Source organism: Antrostomus carolinensis, unplaced genomic scaffold (genome assembly GCF_000700745.2).
Source record: "Antrostomus carolinensis isolate BGI_N321 unplaced genomic scaffold, ASM70074v2 scaffold24104, whole genome shotgun sequence".
NCBI classification, from domain to species: Eukaryota; Metazoa; Chordata; class Aves; order Caprimulgiformes; family Caprimulgidae; genus Antrostomus; species Antrostomus carolinensis.
Genome location: NW_010311879.1, coordinates 16787 through 26911, shown reverse-complemented (window position 1 = coordinate 26911; position 10125 = coordinate 16787). Strand labels below are relative to the sequence as shown.

At 38.1% G+C, this 10125-nt stretch overlaps 1 protein-coding gene across 1 annotated transcript in view; it reads left to right on the top strand.

Annotated features, from left to right (window-relative positions):
- Positions 1 to 1980: 1980 nt before the first annotated feature.
- The window catches only part of LOC104524107 (zinc finger CCHC domain-containing protein 14), a gene marked incomplete at its 5' end in the record, with an annotated part of 12819 nt that continues 4674 nt past the window's right edge, over positions 1981 to 10125 (top strand). The window contains 7 exon segments of the mRNA XM_029084718.1: positions 1981 to 2052; positions 2266 to 2375; positions 4607 to 4701; positions 4807 to 4861; positions 6352 to 6625; positions 8011 to 8102; positions 9520 to 9647. Coding sequence (XP_028940551.1) covers positions 1981 to 2052; positions 2266 to 2375; positions 4607 to 4701; positions 4807 to 4861; positions 6352 to 6625; positions 8011 to 8102; positions 9520 to 9647 — 826 coding nt within the window.

Genomic DNA, 10125 nt, shown 5'->3' with positions numbered 1-10125 from the left:
TGATTCTATGACTTGATTCATGAATAATGTTCTGAATTTTCTGAATCCCACGATTGTTCCAAATGTCATCACTAGTAGAGAGGATTTTTTTTCACGGGGTTTTAAAAATCTTTATGAAGTACGCAGTTGTCTGGACTCCAGTTACATATTAGTATCTTGTGAAACATCTTTTCCTATTATAAATGTTTCTATAAATATAATAAATTACTTTTACCAATCTTTTCGCTTGACAGCTTGTAACTGAAAGAACCAGGACATAGTTTAGCTGAGCTAATAAATTGCTGTTTGCTAGGTTAGAAACCAAACTCTTAAATATTTTGTTGAGTAGCTTGGGAATATAAAGGTCACTAGAGAGAGCAGTTTAGTGTTTCCAGCGATGCTGTGTTCCCTGCATTTACAGTTCACATTATTGTTTTATAAGTATTGAAAATTATAACAACTTAGCAAAATGTGAAGTCATAACAAACCAATGTTGGGTTATTAACAAAACTAGAAAGAAAGAGAAATTTCTCTTGTATTTTCTAAAGTTTCTCATTAATCTAAAAAATACTCATTTATCACCAACTTTAAAAAAAAAAAACAAACAAAAAACCCCACAGGCTTTGTAAAACCAGAAACTGCTTAAGTTTTCTTTCTTTCTTTCTTTCTTTCTTTCTTTCTTTCTTTCTTTCTTTCTTTCTTTCTTTCTTTCTTTCTTTCTTTCTTTCTTTCTTTCTTTCTGTTTTTATTTTCTTTCTTTTCCCTTACTTTTTGTGTAACAGCTCTGCAGAGAGGAAATTCCTCCATTATGTAATCTATTTTGAAATACTCTCCTCTCACCAGTCTTTTTTTGGCAGCATTCTGATGGCTGGAAAAACTTTTTGTGTATATTTTTCAGTTGTCATTGAAACTTGTATCATGTGAGAAGATGACCTCTTGATTCTGAAACACATAAAATTAACTTCTTCCCCTATAGAACTGCTAAAGATCCAGGTGCCATCCAAACACTTTGACTAGATCATCTTCAATCTGAAGGGACCTCGCATTGGCCAGTCTCACGCTGATATTCTTCATACCAAGAAATCCTGATTTTTGGCTTAGTGAAACTAATCACCTACCAACCAATAAACCCTTCTCCAGCTAAGAATGTAATGACTTAATGCAGAAAGCGTTATGGGAAGGGATCACAGAATCACCCAGAATCACAGAATATGAGGGATGGGAAGGGACCTCAAAAGATCATCCAGTCCAACCCCCCTGCCAAAGCAGGAACCTAAATGAGATCACACAGGAAGGCTATTTCCTTTTTTCTAGGACAGATATAGATGGTGTCTAAAGAGCATAATTAATAACTGTAGGTTTCATTTCTAAGGTTTTGCCTTTTTTTTTTTTTGCTGCCATCTTCAACTTTGTGTGTCATAGAATCATAGAATGGTTTGGGTTGGAAGGGACCTTAAAGCTCATCCAGTCCCAACCCCCCTGCCAGCAGCAGGGACACCTTCCACTAGACCAGGTTGCTCCAAGCCTCATCCAGCCTGGCCTTCAACACTTCCAGGGAGGACCAGCCACAGCTTCCATGTGTCATCTGGAGTTGATTCATTATAAATAGGCACCGTTGTGCTGCGGTGAAGTCGTGTTGGACATCAGATTCTACAAACCAGCTGTTTTCTTTAACAATAATAAGGAAAAAAAACCCCAATATTCCATTACTTACTAGTCTGTTCCTCAGTATTGGATGTCTGCAGCGTGCAGTGGCTGTGTAAACGATGAAGTGCTTTTTTTTTAAGCATTCAGAGTAGTTAAGTATAATAACAGCGAGAGAGGACTGAGTAATAGTTACTCGGGCACAAAAAAAGTGCTTTCTCACTGATGTCACACGTTACAATCTTTCTTGCAGTCTGTGGGAGGACATTTTATACCTTTTATTGATCTTTTTGGAACCAAACTCAAATCCTTTGACTATTAGTTACTAAACTGAATACATTTTTTTTACTTCCTAAGGTCCTGTGGTCTGACTCTTCAGTGACGTTGGTAACCAAATCTTCCACTGAAGTGACTGAATTCATTTCAAAGGTAAAAGCAATATGAAAAAATACTTTGAAAACAGAGAAATGTTTTTGTCCCTACGTGTAATTTTGTTGAATGATATTTTTCAAAATGGACTGAGATAATACAGATAGATTGAGTTTCGTAAGATGTTTGACTTATAAAATTGCTGTGCCTTGACTCTCGTATGAGTAACAAGTCTTCTTTTCACTTATTATTTGTAATATCCTTCCCCTTTAGCTATCTCAGCTGTATCCAGAAGAAAACTTGGAGAAATTCATTCCTTGCCTAGCTGGTCCAGATTCATTTTACCTAGAACGGAACCACATGGACCTGGAATCGGACCTTAGGTATGCTGGGGTTTTTGGAATGTTTTGTTTGTTTTTTTTCTTGACACTTGACTTTTTTCACCCAGTGTAAGAAGAAAACAGGAAATAGAAATATTATGTTCATATTGAAAATTACTTTGAAGAAATTAGAGCCTGATCCTAAGCACTATTTCTTGATGTTCTACTAATTCCAGTGCGTAAGAACTCTTTCTTCAGAAATACAGATGGTAATAATATCCTGTATTAAGCTTTCTGGAGGATTGACATTTCCTCATTCCTTCTTAAAAACAAATAGAGGATCATTGGCTTTGCAGAAGCTTGCTTTGGGTTTAAAAAAGCCAAAACTGCTTTAAAAGACCCTCCCAAACTCAGGAAAAAATAGCCCAAATAGTCATTTTTCTGTATTGAGAGATGGGTTGTGGAGATTTCTCCTCCACCCTCCAGGGTTCTTTATTGTCTCAGTTGGTTTAGGTTGTCGTGGTGTTTATTTTACTTTAATTTTTAAAAAGCATGCATGTATGTATATCTTACAGCTGTTCAATTTTCAGAAGCCGTTAACAGCTGAGACATTTTTAAAGCCTTAGATAGCGTCTCCTCACATTATCACAAATCACCTGGCCATTATCTAATTTAAAACACCATTATTTTTTTTTTTAAATCATCATCTATGGCAGGTCACCTCAGTTCTCTCTTTCTAAATACTGAAATTATTTTGCTAGGAAAATTTGAAGGATGAAAAGTATTTTCCACCACTCCTGTCTTTATCAATGCAAAGTATTAAATGGCATTTTCAAATACTATTTAACTTCTGTTAGACCTTCTGCTAAACACCTATTTTTCCCCTATGTCAAGCCAGATTTTTGTCCACCATTGGCAGAGCCACAGTGGATCTTGTTTTTTCCATAGTCAGAGCCAGCAGGTGCGTGCCTAGATTATTTTTCATGGCAAACACAGCATTAACATTTCAAGTGATCCCTTCTATGCTTTGAGGATCACAGCCTCCTGCCGAGGACTGGGGAGGGTAAGAGGGAATGTGTGTCGTTGCTGCTGCTGTTTAGTTAGCAACAGTCTCTACAAATCTAGGTTAATAGAGCAGCAATCTGCATTTACACAGCCACGGTTGGATCTTTGGAGCAGAGAAAAAAACTGCTTAACTGCTGTATATTTGAAAAATTCAACAATGAATTGTGATCTCTGAAGGTGGGAAAGGACATTCATGTGTGTATATATAGTTGAATTTTTACTCAAAGGCTTTTTACTCAGAAGACTTTTTAAAAATGACAAAAATCTGGTCAAAATACTCTCCCTTTTTAACAACTTTTTATAGCTTTTCTAATCTGTAGAAGCTTTGGCAAAAGGCAGTCAGGTTTGCATAACAACAAGAAGTCGAGGCATGTTGTTAGAACATCCTTTATACATTGTTATATATTTGTAAACATTATACAGTTTGGGGAAATTGCCATTTTTTTTCCCCCAAAAAGAGGCACAGTGATCCCAGGAAAAATGTGACATAAAATTTTACAGCCTTTTCCCCTACACTGCCAAACTCTGCATCTGCTGTTTGTCTCGAAGAAGAGAAAATTAAATAACAGATATATCTGTATTTTATGGTCTTCAAGTTAATGAATTTGAGAGGAAATTTTCAAGTTTATATTTGAACGTTTTCTGCCCTACAAGTGTTTGTAAATTAAGTGTATTTACTGAAACACTAAACAGAGTGAAAGCAACATCACGGTAACGTGTTCAAGTAGTATTAAGGATAAGAATATCCATACGTTTCAAGTCTACTTTGAATCAGATTTGTGTGGTGTTATTAATTTGAAAGGTCTTTTTAAGTTTTAGTTTCAAGATTTCAAATGCAATTTCAAAATTTCATGTCCAGGCTACAATCATGGTTGCATAGGCAGCTGGAAATCGAAAAAATAACAAAAAAATAACAAAAAATAACAAAAGAACACAAAAAACACAAAAAACCCCCCCAAAATAACAAAAAATAACAAAAGAACACAAAAGAACACAAAAAACACAAAAAACCCCCCCAAAATAACAAAAAATAACAAAAGAACACAAAAGAACACAAAAAACACAAAAAACCCCCCCAAAATAACAAAAAATAACAAAAAATAACAAAAGAACACAAAAGAACACAAAAAAACCCCCCCAAAATAACAAAAAATAACAAAAAACCCCAACAAAAAATAACCAAAAAATAACAAAAAATAACAATTTGTTTGCTTTTGATGAACTTGCAGGTATTTGGCACCATTACCTTCCCATGTGGTGAAAAATGACCATGTGAGAAAGTTCTTCAGCACTTCATCTCCTTCACAGCAACTTCAGAGTTCAAGTAAGTTTAAATCAAGCTTAAAAATGATTTGATTGTATTTTTTTTTGTGCTGATGTACATATCATAAACTGGTATCATTTGTAACTTATGTTCCCTGTTTTTTAGATCCTGGCAACCCCTCCCTTTATAAAGTAGGAACTACGCTGGGAACATCTGGAAGGTGAAGTGTTTATTTTGTCTACATTTGTTCTGGTTAGTTGTAAAACCTCATTACACAGGTAATTAGCTGTCTCCCCTTGGGGATTTATTTGAGTCTACACTTTCCTATTCATCTCTAGAAGATTTTAATAAATTCTTACCTTAGTGCATGATCTGCCCAAATCAGACACATGGTGAGAACATTGGTGGAAGGTTGTGTGGTCATTTGTTCATTCTTTAAATGCCTGAAGAAAACACATCTTATAATAACAACTGCAAGAGCTCAGTGTGGGTAATTGCTTGTAGAAAAGTTTTTCAGGGAGTTGATGGCAAAGATGACAAAACTGAGGTAACGGGCAGTTTGCAAGTCAAAATATAATATAATTACTGGAAATGATAGAATTCAGCTTCAGAAATAAAGCATATAAAATGTAATTACTACTGGACCAGACTTCCAAGCATTGTGACAGACTCTCTCGTCGTTGGTGGTTATGAAATCAGCAGTGGCTGATTCTTGATGTCCCAAGAAATAAATGTGTTATGTTCAGGGAAGAATTTAGGGAGACCTGTTGACCAGTGTTAGATGGGAGGTGAGATCAGATGATTGCAGTGTTCCTGCTGACAGTAAAACCTACGAACACCCGTTCTAAGCAGCATTTCTCAAAATGTTGAAAGCTGTAACTACTAATTGGCATCAAGGCTCCAACATCGAGCTGTGGTGACGGGTGATTTCTTTGTGATCTGCTGCTTACACAGTTGTGAAGGTCTCGGTCACATACTTGAAAGGAATAATGATGATCCAAGTTGTGGGCACAGACCCTAGTATAAATTTGTTGGCAAAGGGAGGCTAGAGAATCCCTGAAAGGCTTTTTTCACTGTAAAACACATTTGAATGTTTCCTTAGACAGCAGGGGTTTTCCTTTCAGAGGGAGGAAGGAAACCTCTTCCAAGGGAAGTACAAGTCAGGCTTGGGAAGAGAAGGAAATAAATCCTCTTGCTTTTTGTTAGGATTTAACAAACTCAGAGCTCATTCTCTTAAGAGGTAATTTTCATTTTCTCCAACAAAAAACAGAACCTTCCAAGGAGCCAATATTGTGGGTTATTTTGCCATCTCCACAAGTAAAAAATACTTCCACAGGATTATATTTGGGCATCTTTCTAATAATGCAAAGCTGAACCGTGGCCATTCTCTCTAAACCTTTTTTTAATCACAGAGAGGTAGTAGAACATGTATTATCTGTGATTATAGAAGGAAACCTCTGCTTAAGCTGAAGATAAGGCTTATTATTTGCCATAAAGTGTACTGGGTTGGGGTTTTTTTGTGCTATTAAATAGCATAAGTACAAATCTGTAACTTGGATCAAACTGCAGGTTTTACCAGAAATCCTGGAAGCGGTTGTTTTATGTGGCCATAGTGGCTGAATTCTGCGTGACACAGATCAAATCAAAATGTTCAAAGAAAATCAAATGATAAAATCAAGTGCTAAATCAACTGATGTTACTATTTTGCAGACCTATATGCGGAGTGGCTGGCATTCAGTCTTCTCAGAATCACGTCCAGCACTCGGCTGCTGCTCCCGTTGCACTACCCCACTGTTCCCACGCAGGAGGTACTGGCTCATCGCTGGCCTATCGCACCCAGATGGACACCTCTTCTTCCCCCATGTTAATGTCTTCCAGTCCACAGACCCCTCAGACACAGGAACAAAACGGGATCTTAGACTGGCTCAGGAAGCTGCGGTTGCACAAATACTATCCTGTCTTCAAACAGCTCACGATGGAGAAGGTAGGGCAGGAGATGGAGAAGAGAGCTGCTATAAATTACCCTTATATTCTCTTAGTGTGGAAAGAGAGGCTGCCAACATCTGCACTGAGAATTGGCCAGTGTGAAGGTTTGCACTCTCTTGAAGCAGTCATAATTTGATGGAAACCTCCTTCCTATTTTCAATCTACGTTCAACAGCTGCCGCCTGGTTCAGAATCCTTCACTGAATGCTTGAAGATCCAACTTCCCTGCTGTCTTACTCTGCTTTGGTTCCCTGTTCATCCCTTTGATGTGCAGTAGCTAACTAAAAATTCTTGATTTTTTTTTTTTTTATTTATTTCTTGATTTTATTTCTTGATTTTTAGTTCTTATTTTCTTGATTGATTTTTTTTTCTCCCAAAATATTTGATTATCCTTATTTTTTAAAAAAAAATAGATTCACAGGAACTTCTGACATGAACATCAGCGCGTGCACATACCTGCAAATGAATGTGAAGTTTGTTTTCTACAAAAATTCTTGTGGAAAAATAATCACTTACTTATTTGGCTATTAAGAGTTGTGAATGATGCTGCTGCAGGCTGGATTTTATCTCAGTAGAATTCTTTTACAGCATTTACCCAGCAGCAGCTGTAAAATTCATCTCCTCTTACTGTCTTTTAGCCTTCAACGCCCTCCAGTGGACTCTGTGCTTAAGTTGAGCCAGGTCCAAACTGGGATGGCTTTGTGCTGGTTAGAGTCTCTTGTAGGTATTTAATTAGCAGCTGTTATCAGAGTCTTCTGATTTGATTTTTTTTTTTTTAACTATGTGAAGGGAAATATATAGTGGCTTTTTTCTTTAAAAAAAGCAGCAAAACTGCATATTCTAGTGTGTTTTTAAAAAAATATATCTTTTAATGCTTATTTTGCTGGTTTAAATTTTATTTACATTATATTATATATGTATATATATTATTTTAATATTTAATGCCTATATTTTATTATACAAATTAATTTTGGAGTATATTTTCAATTAAACTGATGAGATGACTGCACATTGATTTCTGTGTTAAATGACAGAACTAGGAAAACTAGAGTGATTTCTTTTTTTTTAAGAGAACCAGATTCTTAAACTCTTTTGTAGCACAAAGTTCTATTTTAATACACAATGAATTACTTCATCTTTATTGTGAATAGTTAATATAAGCACACACCTAATCTGGGGATGTTCTCTTTTTTTCATGCAAGTCCCCCACACTTTTATTCTACGCTGGTGCTATAATTTAAAACTGGAGTAGAGTTTCTTTGAATTAACATATGTTTAAAAAAAAAGCTTTAAATTTGTCTTTCAGAATTGATCTTGAGTGAAAATGTCAATAAGAATATTTCAGGCTGTAAAACTCATCACGCTTCTTTTTTTTCTTTACAAGTTTCTGAGTCTTACTGAGGAAGATCTGAATAAGTTTGAATCCCTCACCATGGGAGCAAAGAAGAAGCTCAAGACCCAGCTAGAGCTGGAGAAGTAAGTGATGGGGGGAAAAAAACAACCAACAAACAAACAAACCAAACTGTCTTTTTAAGGTCATAAGATATTTAATGCAAGTTTTACAAGGGTCTTTGCTTTCCAGACCATAAACCTACTGGCTTTTCCACCTGTAGATATGGATAATGCACATCTCCTTTACTCAGCAGTTGTGTTGGTTACTTTGAAGAGTTCTTACTAGATAATATTTAATCCCTATGGGTTTGTTGCAGGTTGTGATAAGGATAACCAAACATTAAGAATTTGTGAACTCTGTTTTAAAAGAATATGGCAGCCCTGTCACAACATAAACCCCTGTCTTGCCTGTCACACAGACAACTCTTCTAAGGAGGGGGGGACATTTTAAAAATAACTTAACAAAAGATACATAGGGGTTTTTTTGAACTTGTATAATAGGTATTGCAAAGCAGGTGTGCAAAGCCCATTTAGATTTGGGGTTCATCACCTACCTGAGATTCATGGGGTGGGGGTAGGAGAGAATCCCGCTGAGCTGTAGGGTTTGCAAGCTCAGGTGATGCATATTGAAAGTCAGGGTGTCCAGCAGGACTTTTTCTTTGTAAGATTTGACAATTTTGGGGCTTTTGTGGATGGAGCACAGCTACTTGGAGAACTTCCTTGGTGTCCTGCAGTGATCCAAGCCAGCTGTGGCAGCTTCAGCCGCTCAGGCCTCTGCTGGAGCTGGGGTTGTGAGTTGCCAGATGATACCAGTACAGGATCTGGACTTGTGGCTTTGTGTGGGGACAAACCTCTGAAAGTCAGGGCTGTTGCAGGTAACCCTGGTCTCAGGAAGGTCACAGCTTTATGTGGTGAAGGTGATATAAAGAAGGCCAATGCTCTGTGCAATATTAATAGCCCTTCAGGGAAACTGATGCAACAGATTGTCCTATTTTTGATACCTCCACTTAGAGGGAAATATTTATTCTGAAGCCACTGCAGCTACTTAAAAAGCAATTAAAAAATCCAAATCCACACCTATTTATCAAAACTCCTTGACAGCTTTTTTCAGCAGTCTTAGTTTTTCCAAAGTGTGTTTGCCAAATGAAAACGTGGGACTGCATTTGGCTTCCCTTTGGTTTTGGTGTGCATGGCGAGCGCCGGGATGCACTGAGGTCCTGTGTGATAGGATTTAGTCACCGTCGGGTGATGTTTTACCTTGTACAAATAGGAGCATTATTATTGTAATCAGATGGTGAATGGTCCAAATGTAACTGCTGGCAGGAAGCTGTGCTGGAGATTGATGTGATTTCCAAATATTCCCATTTGAAATTAGAGTAGCATTTAAATGGATTATTTCAGTGGGCTTTGTCTGCTTCGGTTTTATTCACAAATGGATTTATCTCTTGTTGTGCTTTAGCCAGTTTTTGTTTTCTTCATAACTTTCTCCATCATCCTATAGAGAAAAATCAGAGAAGCGGTGCCTAAACCCCACAACACCTTCTTCAGTCACCAGCAGCGGTGTGGCAAGGGTTCCCCCTACGACCCACGTAGGGCCTATCCAGAGTATTCGTGGCAACCACGCTGCAGGTGAGAAAGAGGAGCAGAGGACACCGCCGTGCACGGGGCTGAGCGTGTCCTTGCACAACTGTGAGCTCGTTTTCACGCTGCTTTTTCACCAACCTGACCTAAGGTTTATCTGCCCTGGTGAGGCCACATCTGGAGTTTTGTGTCCAGTTCTGGGCTTCTTAGTTCAAGAGGGACAGGGATCTTCTGGAGAGAGTCCAGTGGAGGCCACAAAGATGATGAGGGGCTGGAGCATCTCCCGTGTGAGGAGAGGCTGAGAGAGCTGGGACTGGGGCTGGGCACAGAGTGGCTGGAGAGCAGCCAGGTGGAAAGGGACCTGGGGGTGCTGATAGACAGGAGGCTGAACATGAGCCAGCAGTGTGCCCAGGTGGCCAAGAAGGCCAACGGCATCCTGGCCTGCATCAAGAACAGTGTGGCCAGCAGGAGTAGGGAGGTGATCCTTCCCCTGTACTCTGCGTTAGTGACGCCACACCTTGAGTAC